Source organism: Eulemur rufifrons, chromosome 9 (assembly GCF_041146395.1).
Source record: "Eulemur rufifrons isolate Redbay chromosome 9, OSU_ERuf_1, whole genome shotgun sequence".
Lineage (NCBI taxonomy): Eukaryota > Metazoa > Chordata > Mammalia > Primates > Lemuridae > Eulemur > Eulemur rufifrons.
The window spans coordinates 8,882,786-8,901,554 of NC_090991.1; the positions used below are offsets into that span (position 1 = coordinate 8,882,786).

The 18,769-nt window shown below is 46.5% G+C and overlaps 1 protein-coding gene across 1 annotated transcript; it reads right to left on the reverse strand.

Annotated features, from left to right (window-relative positions):
* Positions 1-586: 586 nt before the first annotated feature.
* FXR2 (FMR1 autosomal homolog 2) lies at positions 587-17,319 on the reverse strand. Its single transcript, XM_069482012.1, has 17 exons — positions 16,871-17,319; positions 11,248-11,300; positions 10,782-10,875; positions 9,436-9,507; positions 9,176-9,324; positions 8,827-8,920; positions 8,234-8,350; positions 5,420-5,590; positions 4,810-4,888; positions 3,958-4,067; positions 3,641-3,727; positions 3,128-3,350; positions 2,370-2,567; positions 2,080-2,280; positions 1,894-1,989; positions 1,646-1,746; positions 587-1,298 (listed from the first exon to the last, which is right to left on the reverse strand). Exons 1-17 carry the CDS (start codon positions 16,949-16,951, stop codon positions 1,203-1,205), a joined length of 2,022 nt encoding a protein of 673 aa, XP_069338113.1. The 5' UTR covers positions 16,952-17,319; the 3' UTR covers positions 587-1,202.
* Positions 17,320-18,769: the final 1,450 nt, after the last annotated feature.

Below are 18,769 nucleotides of genomic sequence, written 5' to 3' on the forward strand. Positions count from 1 at the left end.
CATTGAATTATGGCAAGTTTTATCTTCCAATCTACAAATCAGGAGTGGGGAGCCAGGAAACCCAAGAGCTGAGAAGTCTGTTATGTGGATGCTGGAGAAAAAGCCTGAAGCTAGATCAGAACACCAACAAGGAATGAAGGCTGGACACCAGGGTTCCAGAGGCTGGCATGAGGGAACCCTGCTCCCTCCTCTGCCCAAGGCCCAGCCCAAGCCCCGGGCCTCAAGTAATCGGATTAAGCAGCCTGCCTTGGCTCTCAGCTTTTAGCAGGAACAGCTCCAGCTCTGAGCAGCCCTGCCTAGCCAGTGCTGTGTGACTCAGGGTATAGGAGTGGCCCAACTCCCTCTACCAGCAAACCTGGGGGAGGGGAGAAGCAAAGAGGCACATGCCACCCTCCTCTGGACCAGGAGGGTACCTGGGCCTGGGGAATTTAGGAATGTCAGGAATTCACAGAAGACAGACCACCTTTGGAACACTAGAGAATGAGGACAAGCCAGGTATGGGGGAAAAGAAAACAAGAACCAGGGGCCAGGGCAGGTCAATCCTAGAGAAACAAGCGACCAAACTGGGGACAAGGAAGGCACAGGAAGCAGAGAGCCATTTGGATTTTTTTTATTCTCTTTTTAAATACTGTACAGTGAAAAATAAATACGCCTTCTCATCCACCAGACAAGGTTGGTCTCCCCTCCCCCTGGGGGACCTTGTCACCCCCCTTCATACATACCCCTGGTTCTAATCCAAAACCTTCCCCATGCCTCCCACCCACTTATACCCTTACTATCCCCGTCTTCCACAGTGATGAGGCCCCAGAAATGGGGGGTACAGGATGGGAGGAGGGATAGCAGGGGAGCCCCCCTGAACTGTCAAATCTGGGTGGGTCAAAAAGCACCCCCCACCAACAGGTGGAGAATGGGGGTGTTCAGAGAGAGATTGGGGCATTAGAGGATAAAGGCACATCCAGTCTGATGGGGAAGGAGAGAGGCTCCCCTTACCCTGGGGGTAGGGTGGACAAGAGGGAGGGGGGTATGACCCTGTTACACACCCCTCCAATAGCTCCTGGAGGTTGGGGGGGGGACCCAAGCTGCTGTGCCACCCCCCTCCCCCCTAGATAAGAGCAGCTCCAGCGCAGGTCAGTTGGGCCTGTGAGGGCCATGGTGTTGGGCAGCAAGCGAGATGGAGAAGGGAGGGATGCGGGCTGGAGGTTTTATGAAACCCCATTCACCAAACTACCCAACTCCAGGGGCGCTGAGAGCTCCCCATTCTCCGAGGGGCCCTTAGGAAGCTTGCTGACAGAGTCACCCTGAGGAGGAAGTAGGAAAGAAAACCAAGAGAAAAGAAAGCAGATGGTCAGTAGAAATTCAGGTGGATGATACTCCCTACCATTGAAACCCTCCTGGCATCTGGTGATCCAGGGGTTGGTTCCCTGATCTCATGCTCCAGTCATTCTTCCTGGGATCCAGAAGATGGGAGCCAAACTTGCCTCTCTAGACTATGCAAAGTGTGCACTGTTCTAAATGCAGTCTAAACGCCATGAGACACAGTTACCTCTGCAATTCAGCGAGGGATTTCTTCAGGAATTTTTTTGTGCCCTCTGTCCCAGAATAACAACAAAAAAAGGATGGGGTAAACCACACCTTGCCTGCCTACCTTTTGTCCTGAAAGAGAGTCCTCTGAGGGTTTAGTGCGTTCCAAGGGTGGCCGCTGGCGGCTCTGAGACTCTGCTCGTGAGATATAGTCAGCCACGGTCACTGAGGAAGGCAGAGGATCGAGTTTTAGAAGGAACTCCAGTATCGAGCCCTACACACCCACTGAACTCCAACCCTGGTTTTAGAGGGTAGGAGGCATCCCATTCTCTCAGCTCTGAGGAAGAATTCTGGTGTCCAGTGTTAGCTGACCTGGCTGGCGGTCTCCACTGATAGAACCATCAGTCCGGTTACCACGGTTACGGCGACGGCGGCTGCGATTACGACGTTGCGGTCTAGATTCTTCTTCTGTTAGGGAAAAACAAGTCACACATCCAGTCTCCCATCCTTCAGTTCTTACCCATCTCTGATTTTTCAGACCCCAGGCACAGCCCTCACCTAGGCCGTTTTCTGTCATGTTGGGCCCATCTGATTCCAGGCCTCCATCCATGACAGTCCTATCTTCGTCAGTGCGGCGGCGGCGGGAGCGGCGGCGCCTAGCACTTGCTGGGGGGGGTTCCCCAGGCTCTGAATCAACTGGGGGCTCTGGTTCAGATGTGTCCAATAGGCTGTAGGGATTACTGTCTGGATCCTTCAGCACTAGTCAGAGGAAGAAGAGGAGTTGGGAGTCAGGTATCCATCATCTTTCCTTTTAGCCCACATTCATGAACACAGCCGTCTGGTGGTACCTGAGCTAATAGATGAAGAATTATATCTTGAGGTGGGCCGAGGAGCAGGTGGGGGTCCCCTACCCCGGCCCCCAATCGGCCGCCTCCGGTTTTCTTCCCCTCGGGTTGGGGGATCCCTGTCGCCGGGCCCAGCTCTGTGGGGCTCATCTCTCTTCTCTGACTCAGTCTCAGAAGCTGTGGATGGGTCTGAGCTGGGGCCTGAAGAACACAATGGGATCTATTCAGGGCCACTCATCCTACCCCAGGATCTATCACAGTTCCCAAACCAGAAGAATTCTCCCTCTCACTAACAAGTCCCCCGGTCAATCACCTTTTTTTTTTTTTTTTTTTGAGACAGAGTCTCGCTCTGTTGCCCGGGCTAGAGTGCTGTGGCATCAGCCTAGCTCACAGCAACCTCAAACTCCTGGGCTCAAGCAATCCTCCTGCCTCAGCCTCCCGAGTAGCTGGGACTACAGGCATGTGCCACCATGCCCGGATAATTTTTTCTATATATTTTTCATTTTCCAGCTAATTTTTTTCTATTTTTAGTAGAGACGGGGTCTCGCTCTTGCTCAGACTGGTCTCGAACTCCTGACCTCGAGAGATCCTCCCGCCTTGGCCTGCCAAAGTGCTAGGATTACAGGCGTGAGCCACCACGCCTGGCCCCACTCACCTGTTTATCATCTCCATCACAGCTTTCCCTCAAGTTTCCATCCAGACCTCTGCCTCTCCCTACAAGCCCCACCACTCCTTGCCTCCCGCTCCCATAGCTGGCTTACCATAGGCAGGACCGCCTGTCCTCCGGCCCCGGCCCCGGCCCCCGTAGCTGCCCCCATAGGTTCGAGTGGCATGAAGGGAGGAGGAGGAGCTCTCATCAGTGGTATATCCAGCTTTGTCACTGCCACCGCTGCCCCGCCCACTGCCAGGAGGGCGAAAGCCCAGCCCGATCTGCCGAAGCTGTTCATCAATTTGCAGCCTCTCCAAGCGAAGCTGCTCCACCTCCTGGTTGGGTAGAAAATGGAAAAAGATATGGAAGGAGGAATAAAATCAATGGACAGTGCCTTTCTTTCCCTGCACATCCTAAGCTCTCAGGAATGTAAGGAGAGGGAAGACATTGGCTAAACAAAGAAAATTCTGGCATCCAACCCCACAGCCCCAGATTGCCACCAATGCTTCAGTGTTTCCTGTTCCACACAGAGAGACAAACTGGGCACCATAGTTCCTCAGTTTATCCCCCAGCCATCTTAGTCTCCTTTTCAACACCCAGCTCTGTCCTCTTCCAGCTTGGGTACCTGCAGGTAGGAGAGGTGATATTCCAGCAGAGCCTGGGCATTGCTGATATTCTCTCTGGTGCCAACAAATATGAAGGGAACCATTCCCTGGAAAGCAGAAGGAAGGAAAGATAGATCAGAAAGGAAAGTGAAATGGAAATACTAACCCCACCTGGTCTCCTAGGAGAGCCCATCCAATAGGGTCAATCTGGGATCTAAACCTACTAAGGGGAAACAAAAGTTTCTGTCTCCACCTCTCAAAAAGTCCCAACCCTGAGAGAACAATCCCATCTACTTCTGGAAACCAATCTCTAGGTCTAGTTGCCCCACATCCATACCTCCTCCCTGGGGTTCTTCTTGTCATTGTCACCTTCCACTCGAACCCTCACCACACCAGATTTATCCACAATCTCCTGGATCACTTTCCCGTTCTTTCCAATCACTTTGCCTGAATGGATAAAGGAGGAATTAGGCCTTTAAAAAAAATTTTATAAAAAAGGTAATAAAGAAGAATAAAAACAGGTAAGATAAAAGGTCTTCCTGGGCCGGGCGCGGTGGCTCACGCCTGTAATCCTAGCACTCTGGGAGGCCGAGGCGGGTGGATTGCTCAAGGTCAGGAGTTCGAGACCAGCCTGAGCGAGACCCCGTCTCTACTAAAAATAGAAAGACATTATATGGACACCTAAAAATCTATATAGAAAAAATTAGCCGGGCATAGTGGCGCATGCCTGTAGTCCCAGCTACTCGGGAGGCTGAGGCAGTAGGATCGCTTGAGCCCAGGAGTTTGAGGTTGCTGTGAGCTAAGCTGACGCCACGGCACTCACTCTAGCCTGGGCAACAAAGTGAGACTCTGTCTCAACAAAAAAAAAAAAAAAAAAAAAAAAAAAAAAAAAAAAAAAAAAAAAAAAAAAGGTCTTCCAGCCTCAACCCCCTTCTCTATATGGAGTCCATTTAACTCATTCTTCTGCTTCCAGATTTCTGATGAGGACAAAATATTATAATCCCTAGAAATGTATTCCTCTATTTCACCACTCCTCCTACTACTGATGATTTGGTTTGTCGTTGTGAAACTGGGAGTCCATAGGGAGGAGCCATTCCCTGGCTACAGAAGCCCAGAATCACTTTAGATAATCTGGTACCTGGCCCCCAACTGTATTCTTCTCTTTTATACATGCACACCCCCAACTCACCAACCAGGTTCCTGGGCACTTGCACTGAGTCCTCAGAAAACTCAAGGTAGCTTCGGGCCTGTCGGCATGCCTCGGGGGTCTAAGGGAAGAGTGGAGAGTTGTTATTAAAATAGAGGCCCTTACCCCATAAAGATATACAACTACTATGTACTCATAATTAAAAATAAAAAATTGAAAAAATTGAAAAATAAAATAGAGGACCTGGATTTCAAACAATGATCTACCTGCCAGCCACTCTCTTGTCTTTGGGGGAAATGTGCTGCCACCAAAGTCAGGGAGGGTGGTCAGTAAAACTCAGCTTTGCTTTCTACTTCAGCCTCTCTTCCCTCTACCCCCTAAAGCTGCGATCCCCAAACCCCAGGCTGCGCATCACCACCTGAGCTTTGCCTGCCCCCCAGCCACCCCCGTGGAAAAATTATCTTCCATGAGCGAAACTTCAAAGCTTCATCTGTATTTACAGCTGCTCTCCATCACTCACATCACTGCCTGAGCTCCACCTCCCCCCGCACCCTCTGTGGAAAAATTATCTTCCATGAAACCTGTCCCTGGTGCCAAAGAGGTTGCAGACCGCTGCCCCACAGGACCCAGAAGACAGGGATCTTTTGCTGACCTCCCCATAGATACGGAAAGTGCAGGTCTCTTCACCCAATTCAATGGCGGTCACCCCAGGTACTTTTCGGGCCTGCTGGATGTTGGCACCATGAGTCCCAATTGCCAGTCCCATCAGGTCCTCTCGCACTGTGAACTCCTCCTGGAATGCTGCTGCCAACTGCTTGCTTGTCTGAAAGGAAAAGGCACTTTAGGAATCATGGTGGTGGAATCTCAGAACACCAGTCCCAAGTACCTGACCCTTTGCATAACTTGAATGAGGACAAACGTGTGAAAGAAATCCAGAATCACCCTGGACTCAGCTGACCACTGGGACATGTGTGGAAAGTTCAGGAACTTTTTTTTTTTTTTCTTAAAGAGACCAGAGTCTCACTCTGTCACCCAGGCTAGAGTGCAGTGGTGTGATCACAGCTCACTGTTGCCTCAAACTCCCACACTCAAGCAATCTTCCTGCCTCAGCCTCCCAAGTAGCTGGGACTACAGGCATGCACCGGCACATCCAGCTACTTTTTCCTATTTTCTGTAGAGATGGGGTCTCGCTATGTTGCCCAGGCTGGTCTACAGGTGTGAGCCACTGCATTTGGCCAGAATTTTTTTTTTTTTTTTTTTTTTTGAGACAGAGTCTCACTCTTTTGCCCTGGCTAGAGTGCCATGGTGTCAGCCTAGCTCACAGCAACCTCAAACTCCTGGGCTCAAGCAATCCTTCTGCCTCAGCCTCCCGAGTAGCTGGGACTACAGGCATGTGCCACCATGTCTGGCTAATTTTTTCTATATATTTTTAGATGCCCAGATAATTTCTTTCTATTTTTTAGTAGAGGGGGGGTCTCGCTCTTGCTCAGGCTGGTAGCCAGAAATTTTTAATTCTAATTCTACCTTCCAAATACCAATGGCTTGGGGAGCGGGGTAGTAAGGAAAGTAATAAGGGCAAGATTTGGCCAAAGTTCTGGGAGTCACCAAAGTTCTGGATTTGGCTCTAACACTATCTGATTGTGTGATCTTGAACAAAACATACTCTCTGCCTCTGGTCTGTCATCTGCTAAGTGATTACATCTGACCTATCTCATTCTCAAGAATAGCAAGAGGATTAGACCACATACAAGTGTAAGGAACTCTTACCTTAACCAAACAAACATCAACTCCTCCCAAAATAAAACTCAACAAGGTAAGTGAAAAGTAAGGGGTTACGAAAAGCAGAAAATAAGCCTATATAACACCACAGTTCCACTTCATTTCTTAACCAATTCTTAGAGGGATCCCTGGGTTAAGGGGCAGGAAGACAGGAAAGGTTCTGAAGAGTGAGTCCCACAAAGAGGCACCAAATAGAAAAAATATTTGAAATGGGACATTCCCAGATCGCAATCTACTACTTCCTACTTCCAAGGTGGGTAGGGCTAAATTACAGCAACAATTTACACCAGGCAAGAAGAGAAAGTTGGAAAAAGACGCTAAGTGTTCAAAACCACTATATTAGGGAGGGAAGGGAAAATGATCTACAATGACTTACAAAAGTCTCCTAGAAAAGTCTGCCAAGGGTTTTATTTCTTAAACTGCCTGATAATTTCAAGAGTGTTTATTGTATTATTTTTTATCACTCATACAGTCAGTATTTTAAATAATTTTTAGAAAATGAAACAACATGGGCCGGGCACGGTGGCTCACACCTGTAATCCTAGCACTCTGGGAGGCTGAGGTGGGAGGATTCCTTGAGCTCAGAATTTTGAGACCAGCCTGAGCAAGAGTGAGATCCCCATCTCTACTATAAATAGAAAGAAATTAGCCAAACAACTAAAAAAAAAAAAAGAAAAGAAAAGAAAAGAAAATGAAACAACAAAGGCAAGATTTCTTAAAAATAAAGGCATGTGCCTATTCTTAAGACTTTGGACCTATGGCTAACTTAGCTTATCTGGTACACTTTACCACATAGATTAATACAGCCAAGTCCTGGGAGAGCTAAATATTCCACCTTTTGTCATCATAAAACCTATTCTTTGGGAACTGGAACAGATATAATTTGTATCATCTGGGGGTAATGGCAGATTTTTAACTGCTAGTGTCCTGAGCAACATCCCAGGAGAAGTCAAAAGATTACCATGCCCCAGAATTTGCACAGGCTGGGAGAAAAGCCTCCTAAAAGGATCACTTGATAAATGGAAATGGATGTTCATACACACATACATACACATACATACACACACACACACACACACACACACACCACTACTAGAAGGGTGTAATTTCCAGGAAAGGGGAACCTGACAATTAGAAGATGTGAGAACTCAAAAAACTCTTTAGAAATATTCTAATCTACCATCTCGTTTGTCACAGATAAGGAAGATAAAGTTCAGTGAAATCAAATGATTTGCCAAAGGACAATTATTTGCCAAAGCAAGACTCAGGATTGTGGTATTCCAGTGGTATTCCCAGTGTACAAATAGTTCTCAAATATATCCCACCAAGCAGTTTGGTTTCCAGAGGTAATTTGGGGATATCAGTGGAGGTAAGGGCCAAACCATGCCCCCTTTCCACTTTTAGACAGAGCTGCTCTGATTGTTTTATGCACTGTGCTTCCAAGTAAAATTTCACTTGATCAAAGGGTCCCACAGCTAAAAAAAAAAATTTGAAAATAACTGCACTATAACATAATGGAGCTCTGCCATCTGGAGGAGTCTGGGATAAAATAGCTGACCCAGGTTTAATGGCCCAGAAAAACACCGTAGTCTTTTTGTTCTATAAACACAAGAGCATGGGTGGAGGATGGGGCAGGAAGGGAGGAGGACAATACCTTTCAGCAGGAGAAAGTGGAGCCAAAACTTACCTCTAGATGCTTGGTAGCTTCTTCATTGCGGGACATGAGCAGCAGTTTGGTGCGCAGGCTTCGGAAATGCATATCACCCAGCAGAGATGCCCGCTTCACAGGGGCTTCTGTGGTTGACTAGAAAGAAACCAAAGGGAAAGTCATTAAAACTGACTGAATACACACTGGGGAAGAGCCAGGGACTAGGAATCAGGATACCTGAGTCCCTGGCAAAGAAATGAAGCTAGGAAAGAGGAGAATCATTGTCAGTCTCACAAGGGCTGACTCTCTGAGTGCCTACAGGAAGTGGCTGCAAGGAGCAAACATAAGGTGAGAGTTATACAGCCTATTTTTTGAAAGTCCAAATATCCCAGGGTGGGTCCCCAACCAAGACTGCAATATTATCAGATAAAAAAAAAAAAAAAGTCATACATGAGGAAGACTGAGGAAAAGTAGGGCTACCTGGGCCCACAGTCGTCAGGAGCAATAAAGTCCTCTCTGATAAATAAACATAAGCACGTTTTAGCTGCCCACTTTCTGTGAAGGCATTAAAACGGGAAAAGAAAAAAATTTGTTGAAGGAGCTTGTGTGAAATTCAGGCAGAATAAACTCACCAGAATGAAGAGCTCACTATTGGTGATGTTGAGAAAGATGCAGTTGGCTCCCAGCGCTTTCTTGAACTCTTTATGGACATTTTCATTAGAGCAGCTGCAGAGAAAGAGTAAAGTGCTCAGAGAACAGAGTGAAGAGTTCAGGGGAGAAAGAGTGGGAACACAAAGAACAGGAATGAGGAAACAGAAGAGCTGAGAGTCTAATTGGCAAGAAAGGTACTAGAGGGCCAGGGGAACAACCAGAGAAGACTACAAAGTGGGAGTGGGGCCTAGAAGAAATGAGGCCAGAGATTAGGGCTGTAAAGAGCCCCCCCCCCACTCCACTTCCACTCCCGCCATCCCTAACACTCACGCCTCTCTCAGATCCTCGGGCACAGCCATGGTAACCTTGAAGAAGCTACCTTTGGTTGCAAGGGGATTGGGATTAACCGGCCGAAGTCGCTCCAGAGTAACAATCTCATTGTAGGTGGCATCACATGCAGCATATTCAATGACATAGAACTGGCAAAGGGGAAAAAAAGAAGTTGTGGATGACCTGAGCATCTATCTCCTACCTTTCTATGAATGAAATATTTGTTTCAGTAGTTTCCAAAGGCCTTCACAATCACTCACATCCCCTTTCATCATCCGCACCCGGGCAAGCCACCAGCCACAAGGTTCCTGTTCATTGGCTCGAGAATAAACCTGAAGAAAAGTTGAAAAAAAATAACAGAGATATAGAGAACCATCCAGAAACATTAAGAATGGAATAAGCATTAAGATATTTGGGAGGCATCCTAAACCAAGAATACAGAAAACCAGAGGAAAAAGACACTAATCAAAAATCATTGCTGGGAGCAGTCGCAAGCACCTATAGTCCCAGCTACTTGGGAGGCTGAGGTGGGAGGATCATTTGAGCCCAGGCTAGCATGGGCAACAAGTGAGATCCCAATCTCTAATATAAAAGAAAAATTATTATTATTATTTTTTTGAGACAGAGTCTCGCTCTGTTGCCCAGGCTAGAGTGAGTGCCATGGCGTCAGCCTAGCTCACAGCAACCTCAAACTCCTAGGCTTAAGCGATCCTTCTGCCTCAGCCTCCCAAGTAGCTGGGACTACAGGCATGCGCCACCATGCCCAGCTAATTTTTCTACATATATTTTTAGTTGGCCAGATTAATTTCTTTCTATTTGTAGTAGAGATGGGGTCTCACTCTTGCTCAGGCTGGTCTCGAACTCCTGACCTCAAGTGATCCACCCGCCTTGGCCTCCCAGAGTGCTAGGATTATAGGCGTGAGCCACCATGCCCGGCCAAGAAAAATTATTTTTTAAAAAATAAATTATTTAAAATATTTTAAAAATAAATAATTAAAAAAAAATCAGAGGGCATTGGATCTTAGGCCGGGCGCAGTGGCTCACGCCTATAATCCTAGCACTCTGGGATGGCAAGGCGGGTGGATCGTTTGAGCTCAGGAGTTTGAGACCAGCCTGAGCAAGAGCGAGACCCTGTCTCTACTAAAAAATAGGAAGAAATTAGCTGGACAACTAAAAATATATATAGAAAAAATCAGCCGGGCATGGTGGCGCATGCCTGTAGTCCCAGCTACTCAGGAGGCTGAGGCAAAAGGATTGCTTGAACCCAGGAGTTTGAGGTTGCTGTGAGCTAGACTGATGCCATGGCACTCTAGCCTGGGCAACAGAGTGAGACTCTGTCTCAAAAAAAAAAATTAGAGGGTATTGGATTTTAGATGCTGTTACCACAAATGAAAGAAAAATAAATCCTCTAAAACTGGGGAGCTCCCTGAGAATTTGGCTGATCTTAACAGTGATGTTAAGGAAACTGCTGCATTTTACTTTTCCATAATCTACGTGGCTGGATGTAATGGCTTAGATGGGGAGGAAGGAACATCAACCAACCAGAGAAGAGCCTACGATCCTGGGAAAAGTGACATTTAGAAAGGGTGGACTCCATGGCCCTTACCTCTACCTCATCCCCTTCTGTGATCTCCTTATTATAATCAGCTGGAGGTGGAAGCCGGACATCCCCAAAAGGAATCTGTCTCTCACTTTGCCAGCTGGAAGAGAAACAATGATGTAACAATGATATAAAAGCTATTCTGACTGATGCGATTGTCCATTTCTTTAGGAAGGGGTTACTGCGTCAGCTGGGTGATTTTCACTTTCCCTGGTAATTAGAGGCTAAACCCCAGGCCCTGCTCCATAGTGGTGCCTTCAAATTTCTTTCTAGAATCTAAGTAGTGGATCAAATGTCCCCACCCCCTCACCAAATTCTTAGCCCTTTCCTCTCCTGGGATCCATGTAAGTTGCCCACCCAAACCCTTGGCTCTTCCCCATCTATTACATGCCTCATAGGACTCAGCTGCCCCCTCTTCTCCACTCTCCTTCTAGGACCTAGTATGCTGGATTCTCTATTCCCAAGGTCTTACTTGTTTTCAAAGAAGATGGTGACAGAGTCTTCATGGACATCCTTCACAAAGCCCTAGAACAGATTTTAGGAAAGAAAAAAAAAATATATATATATATATATATATATATATTAAAATCACGTTTTACCACCAGCTTAGCCATCAAGGGAGCAGAGACAGTGGAAACCCTTTTTTTAAATTTAATCTTCTTTCCCCCTTCTTTATGCAAGATGTAGAGCAGTAATTTTTTTTTTTTAATCTTTTTTTGGAAAGCCTTAAACTAGAGTTTTAGATGAAAACACAAGTAGTCCAAAGACAGGGCCAGAAAAGCTGTAGTGGAGAAAGAAAAATATGAGGTAGAGAGAAAGGAAATAATATTAGCTTGGAAAGATATGTATGTGGCAAAATCCAGAAATAAGATGAGATAGAAATTAAGCAGAAGGGGAAGTACTACCTGTATCAGAATAGGCTGGAAATTGGTGGTCTACCCAGACTCTCACAGGGGCTTCCCTATCTGTCTGCCTCCTGTTGTACTGAGCAGCCTGCCAGAGTTCAATTAAAATACCAATGACATTCAGCAAGACTAAGAATATCCCATGAGACAGTGTAAGGCTGTCCTGGAACACCGAGAGGACATCAGGACCTGTCAAGAGAGAGAAGGGTCTAGCTCCCCAATACAGCAAGAGACCGGAGCACACTTAGTGTCCTGATGCCTGGGTCCTAAGAGAATAATCAGAATATTGAAGAGGTTCAAAATGATGAACACAATTTAGAGAAGAAAAATCAGGACTTAAAAGGTGTGGTATTATTGAATGCTAGAAGAATGACACTGCTGAGAATTTGAAAAGGATAATAAAACTTATAGAAGACCCCAATCTTGAGATCATGACAAGAGAGGAACGGGGATGACTGAATAACCAATCCAAATCCTGTTTTCTATGTCCTCACTAAGGAGGCCAAAGCTGTGTTTAACCCTATGGTCCCAAAGTTTTCTACCTTCTTTCCCTATTTTTCACACACAATTAGAGATTTCTAATTTTGATACAGTCCAACTTAGGAATTTGTTCTTTTATAGACTGTGCTTTTGGCTTCATATCTAAGAAATCTTTGCCTAATCCAAGGCTACAAAGGTTTCCTATGTCTTATTCTACAAGTTTTATAGTTTTTTGTTTTACATTTAGGTCTATGATCCATTTTAAGTTAAATTTTATATATGGGGTATTGATCCAAGTTCATTTTTTACCTATGGACATCCAGTTGTTTTAGTACCGGTTGTAAAAGACTATCCTTTCTCTCAACTGCCTTTTTTCACTCTTGTCAAAAATCAGGAAGCGCAAATTAATGAATTAATGTATAATGACAGCAAACCAGTGATTAGTGGAAGACTTTTGGGAGTGATAGAAATGTTCATTACTTGATTGTGGTGATAGTTTCACAGTTATATACACATGTCCAAACTTTACAAACTGTACAATAATTAAAAAAAGTAGAGGTTTCAAAAGGCTAACATACAAGAACTATTCCTGAGCTTTGCAGCTAGGGACAAATGCTGAGCTTAGGAGAGAAAACACCAGAAATGCCCTGGAGAATGCACAGCTCCTGCCTCACAGAATTGGTCAATCATAAATACTTCTTATGTTGCTGTTTCTTTCTGGTGGGAAAATCTAAACCTCAATTTCACTTTTGATACAAGCCACCTTTCTCTTCTTTAAGGATAGGGTCTTGTTATGGAGCCCCAGTTCTTTTCTTAGAGCCTTACTACTGCCCAAGGCATTAGTACTCCTGGTATCTCCTTGGCCTCTTTCCGACCCAGGTTTTATCTTTCTCTGACATTCTCTTCCCCAAAAATGTTTTTTCCACTCTTCATTCAGATTCAGTACCTACTCGTATTATTTTCCACTCAAGTTTTTTGAGGCACTTTTACTCCCCATTAGTTGTCTGAATCCCACTTCCCTTTTGGGTTCTTCCCTTAGCTCCTGCTCAAGTACCCTCCATCCTCCTCCCACAACCACTTAATATTTTATCCCTTCCCTTTTCTTTTCCTCTTTATAAGAGTCTATCTGGATTTATAGAAACATTTTAACCAGCCACTTCAGCTGACTTTATCTAATTCTTTATCCAAAATGTCTATCTTCAAGCCTTAGAAGAAGTTTATCAAGAAAGAATTACCTATTGTCAAAACATTTGAGTGATGTGACAGAAGGAAGTGGAAAAGAGAGAGATGGGAATGAGAATCACTTGCCTGCATCCTTTGTAAAGAGATTCCCACTCCTAAATGTACTTATTCACAAAGGCTACGCCAAAGGCTCTAATCCAATTCTCCTCTACCATGCTGGGGTTGGCCCTCAGGATGAGTAGCAATATTACCCTGCTTTTTCCAGCAACCATGATTTCCAAGGCAGAAATGTAAAGCTCAGAATGGAGTCACCCCTCACATCATTGAACAGTTCAACCAAATGTCACTTGCCCTTGTACCTTCAGGGTATTTTTCCTTCAGTTATTCCCCAAAACAAGCTCCTTCCCCAACTTCGTATTCCAATCCTGTCTCTCTGTTCCTTAATTTTGCCCATTTGCCCCAGATACTAGTTTTTTTCCTCTAAGGATACCAGTGAGCTCCAAGTTCTGCTCAGTCTATGCTCATGGGGAAAATAAGCAGGTGAGGGCAAGAGCGGGTGAGTGGAATCTGTTAGAAAGCCACCTAGATTCTTCTAGCCACTTAAATTTTGGAATAAGGAAAAAAAAAAGAAAGCCACCTGGATGCAGAAGATGACTTGATTCAGCGGCCATAGCACATTGTGGCTTTGGCTCTGGAGCCTGGCATCAGGCCGGCAGAAGAAGAGAGAGCCCTAGGTTCCTAGGTACTTCCGTTTCCTCAAATTAGAAGACATGAAATCAGTCCCCACCTTCACTCCATCTTCCAATCCTGGGCTCTCAAAAGAAAGGATAGAGTTCTAGGAGAAAAGCAGGAAGAGTCTGGGTAAAAACCATGTCTTGAAGATGAGGATGCCAGGTTCATTAGGAAAGGAATGGGAATAAGGAAATCCAGGCAAGGTCTCGAGAGTAGAATGACTGTGCCCTGGAAGGTAATAAATATTTCATTTGGGACAGCACAACTTAAAGAATAAAACACACTAAGTTCTGACAAAAAAGGAAGGGTTGGAGAGCTAGGTACAGAATAACTTAGATCCCAGATCTGACATTTGCAGTTCTATTCTGTAAGAAAACCAGCAACAAGACCCAATTCTAAGAGAGGAGAAAGGGACCTTCCCAAATTTATAGTTCTATAAGCAGTATAAACATTCCTTGATCCACACCAAAGTTTGCTGAGTCATGAATATTAAATCAGTAGCAAGATCAGAATGGATAAATATCTATATGGCACTGAAAGTTGAAGAAAGATTAGTCTGAGTTTAGGAATTTGTTGTTTTTAACTCAGGCATGGGGCAGAAAATGCTAAAGTGGCCAGAACATAAAAACCACATTACCTGGCTTTCAGTTTACTCCAAACTCTACTCTCCGAATCAGAGTACCCTGTTCCCCATTCCCTCAATTCTATCACTGCCATAGCCCACAGAAGAAAAGGAAAAGATTCAGAGAGACTTTCTGCTGGACACTTATGTGTGGAACAGGGAATATATCCCTTCCCAGTCATCTCATACTGTTAATTTGAACTGGATACCAATCTTTTCCAGCTATGCATGGCTCCCATGCTTCCTACGACAAAAGCAAGCATCGTTATCTTGATCTAGGACTCAATTTAATAATCACCTTTCTTGGAACCCAGAATTTGGGGCTGGGAAGGATCCAGATGAAGGACAAGATACTGGGGAAAATAGCGCTAACATCTAATGAGGAAGGGCATTTCAACAAAGGTAATGCAAATTTGGGAGAAAGGATATAAAAGACAAATGTGCTCTATCAGAACCAGAAAGGAATTAGAGACTGTCTGCCAAAGAAAACAGAAATGCTACGGAGGCAGGCAAGAAGAAAAAGTCCCAAGAGTTAGGAAAGTATGCAGAAAATGACAAAAGAGATCAGCTGGAAGTTTCCTTCAGCTAGACCATGGAACAAGGTGGTTCCTGAGGATTACACAGGAATACAGAAATAGTAAGATAAAAGGTAAAGATCTGAATTGAGAGGATAAGTTACGATAGATAAGATTTGAGTACCCACAGGCACTAGACATAAAGAAACCTGATAAGGGAAGTAAGGCAAAAATTGATAAGCATTCAGAGTGAGTAAAAAATGACTACAGTGAACTTATCAATTGAAGTAGGGGCAGAAACCATCCAAGGGCAAACACAAGACCCTTTGCAGTTATAGTAAAATGACTTCACAGGGAAGAAGTCAGAGAAAGTCATTTCCAAGGGCATGAGAAGTAGAGAGGTCTATTATGGGGGAAAAGGCCTGAGGACAACTGGAAGAAATGAGGCTCTTCTCACAAGTGATATTATGAGAAGATCTCTCTTCTCTGTCTCCTCAGGGAGAAATCAAAGGATGAGACAGAAATCAGGAGAGTCTCTGGCACAATTCTAGGCATAAAGTCCAAAAGAGGTTTGGAATAGCAACAGTCACATAAAGAAAAACTCTTAGGAAGCAAGAAAGGTCTCTCTCTGGCATAATCTAAATGGGAAAAAATGTCCTAGAAAATGGATTCAGAATAGAAAAAGAAGGTGGTAGTAAAAGGACTTCTAAGGAACCAAATCTTCGGCAAAGGGGGAGCTGAAATAAGCAAGGGTCTTTGAAAGATAATCCTCTTCTCCTTCCCAAAAAGGCCGCCAGATCCCCAAATTGGGAGAGTTAGCCAAGTCTTCTAGAAGTAGAAATCCTGAGGAAGATACACAGAAGGAATTCTCGTGAGGTTCCTTTTCAGAACTCATGAATATGAAGCTTACACCCCTCAAGATGATCTAAATGTATCTGAGGTCAAAGTAAGATAACAAATTCGAATCCATCCCTAGGTAGAAGAATGGTAGACTAGCAGGCCTTGGAATAAAGAGGTGGTGAGGTGAGAGGCTCGTGAAAAGATGCCACCTTATGGCTGGCTGGGAGCTAACTTGACTGATACAACCCTGATTGCCTGAGCCCAAAGATGCCAAATGTCATAAATGGATTTTGACCGTTTCTCCTTGGGTTGGGAACAAGGAATGTAAGATGAAAGTGGGGTGAGTGTTCCAGAGCAGTAGGCAGAGGCCTCTCTGAGGAAGATGAAAGGATCTAATATGGGACAGACGGCCTTCCCAAGGGGGTCATGTGGAAGAAGAAAGAGAATTCTCCATGTGCTTGGGGAAGATATGATTAAGGTCCAAGGTATGTCTTCCACTAGGAAACAGGAAAAGTCAATTAGAAGCTGGGTAAAGGGGTCTCTCCTGGGGTGCAGGGAGCGCCGATCCAGGCACAATAATACCCTGAAGTTCATTCTCTCTGAAATAGGGGTAAAAGCAGGTGTAATAGAGGGATCAAAAATAAGAGGAAGAGGGTTAACTCCCAGCGGTCTCCCCGGGAGGGCTGCGGATGGGAGCGTGAGTCTAAGGTTCTAAGGGTCAGGACTTAGCCCCAGAAGCTCGATCCCGCCCCACTCCTCCCTGCTCCAGCGGGGGGAGGAGGCTAAAGACGGGTGTCCCCAGTCGGCGCACCGCCTCACCTTGTAGAAGGCCCCGTTGGAGCCGCGCACCTCGACGGGCAGTCCGGGCTCCACATCCCCCCCAGAGGCCAGGCCGCCCATGGCGCCGCCACCGCCTCCGACTCCCCCGGCGGCGGCTGCAGCAGCAGTCTGAGTGCGGGCCGGGCCAGGCCCCCGGCGTCTCCCCGGAGGAGGAGCCGGAGGGGGAGCCGCAGGGGGCGGGAGCCGGGCCGGCCCCACGGCGGCCCTGCCACAGCCAACGAGCAGGGGGCCGGGGCCGGGCCGCTCCCCGTCCGCCGCCGCCGCCTTGGTCTCCGCCACCGTGAGGGAAACGGCTGCCGCCGCCGCTGCCTTCGTCACCTCAGCTTCCGCCCGCCGCCGCCCCCGCTGCTGCCTCAGTCCCGGGACCCGCTGCTGCCGCTGCCGCTCCACAGCCTCCACCTCCCCCTGCCGCCGCCACCGCCTACTGCGCAGGCGCGCTGGGCACCCGCCCGCCGCGCGCGGGGCCCCGAGGGCCACGGCGCAGGCGTCAAGGCTGGCGACCCAGCTCGCGCTCGCCAGCGCATCAGGGCTTCCACATTCCTTTTCACTCTCTCACGCCCTCTCCTGGTGGCTTATTTGCGCATGCGCAGAACAAGACTAGCTCTCTTTCTTCGCCACCCCACCACTCCACCGCCCCACCGCTTCCATTCCCCGCCCCACAACACTGAGAGCTGACCAATCGTGGGGAGGGAGGGGCCGTGCTCTCTCGGCCGGATTGGATTTCTGCCGCTCCCGGTCAGACCACACCCACTCCGCCGCTGCTAGCCCCGCCGGGCTCGGATGAGGTAGGGATGGGCATGCGCCTGAACGACTGCTTGGTCACTATCCCCACCTTTGTCTTTCTTGGTGCGCAGGCTCCAAAGGAAAAAAAGAGGAGGAGTCGAAAGGCAAAAAATGCCGGTGCGCACGCGCTGAGCTTTACTCTCCGCGCGCATGCATTGATTCTCTTCGAAGCATCTCTTACTCTGTGCTGTAGGAGACTTGAGAGTCAAAGGTTCTTGTCTCGAGGAGATTCTGGCATAATGCAAGCTTAAAGAATAATTTCAGCGCAATACCGAAAAGCAGATGCAACTTAGATTGGCACAAGATTCGATATCTAAATGCTGAGGAAAAATTGTCATGGAGTAAGGGTATTAGCGGGAAAACTTCCGATTCTTTTATTTCCCTTCCTTTTATTTACGAAATGTTCTCCAGGAAAAACTTCAGATTCTTTTTTTTTTTTTAGACAGAGCCTCACTCTGTTGCCTGGGCTAGAGTGGCATGGCGTCAGCCTAGCTCACAGCAACCTCAAACTCCTGGGCTCAAGCGATCCTCTTGCCTCAGCCTCCCGGTAGCTGGGACTACAGGGACGCACCACCATGCTCGGTTAATTTTTTCTATTTTTAGTTGTCCGCTAATTTCTTTCTATTTTTGGTAGAGACGGGTCTCGCTCTTGCTGGTCTTGAACTCCTAAACTCAAGCAATCCTCCTGCCTTGGCCTCCCAGAGTGCTAGGGTTACAGGCGTGAGCCACCGCTCCTGGCCAAACTTCAGATTCTTGAACTAAGATAAGCAAGGTTTAGGTAGAAGTGACTAAAGTGTAGAAATTAGGATCATATGCATTTAATCATTTAGCAAATATTTATTTAGCTCCCCTCACACACACATACAATGTTCCAATCACTGCGCTAAGTGCTAGAGATACAAAGACAAGACATATTCTTGATCTCTGTAAATTTATAATATACTGGGGAAGGGGCAGACAAACATAAATGCATGGAGTTTGGTCGAAGATGTGATAGAGGCCGGGCAGGTTGGCTCATGCCTGTCTGTTATCCTAACACTTTGGGAGGCCCAGGCACCACTGCACTCTGGCCTAGGCATCAGAGTGAGACTCTGT

Excerpts from the sequence above, each read along its gene's own strand:
- FXR2 (XM_069482012.1), bottom strand. The coding sequence starts at position 16,951 with ATGGGCGGCCTGGCCTCTGGGGGGGATGTGGAGCCCGGACTGCCCGTC. Across the intron at positions 10,876-11,247 it reads ACCATCTTCTTTGAAAACAA|CTGGCAAAGTGAGAGACAGA; the intron begins GTAAGACCTTGG and ends TTTCTCTTCCAG. Across the intron at positions 8,351-8,826 it reads ATAGTGAGCTCTTCATTCTG|TCAACCACAGAAGCCCCTGT; the intron begins GTGAGTTTATTC and ends GTTTCTTTCTAG.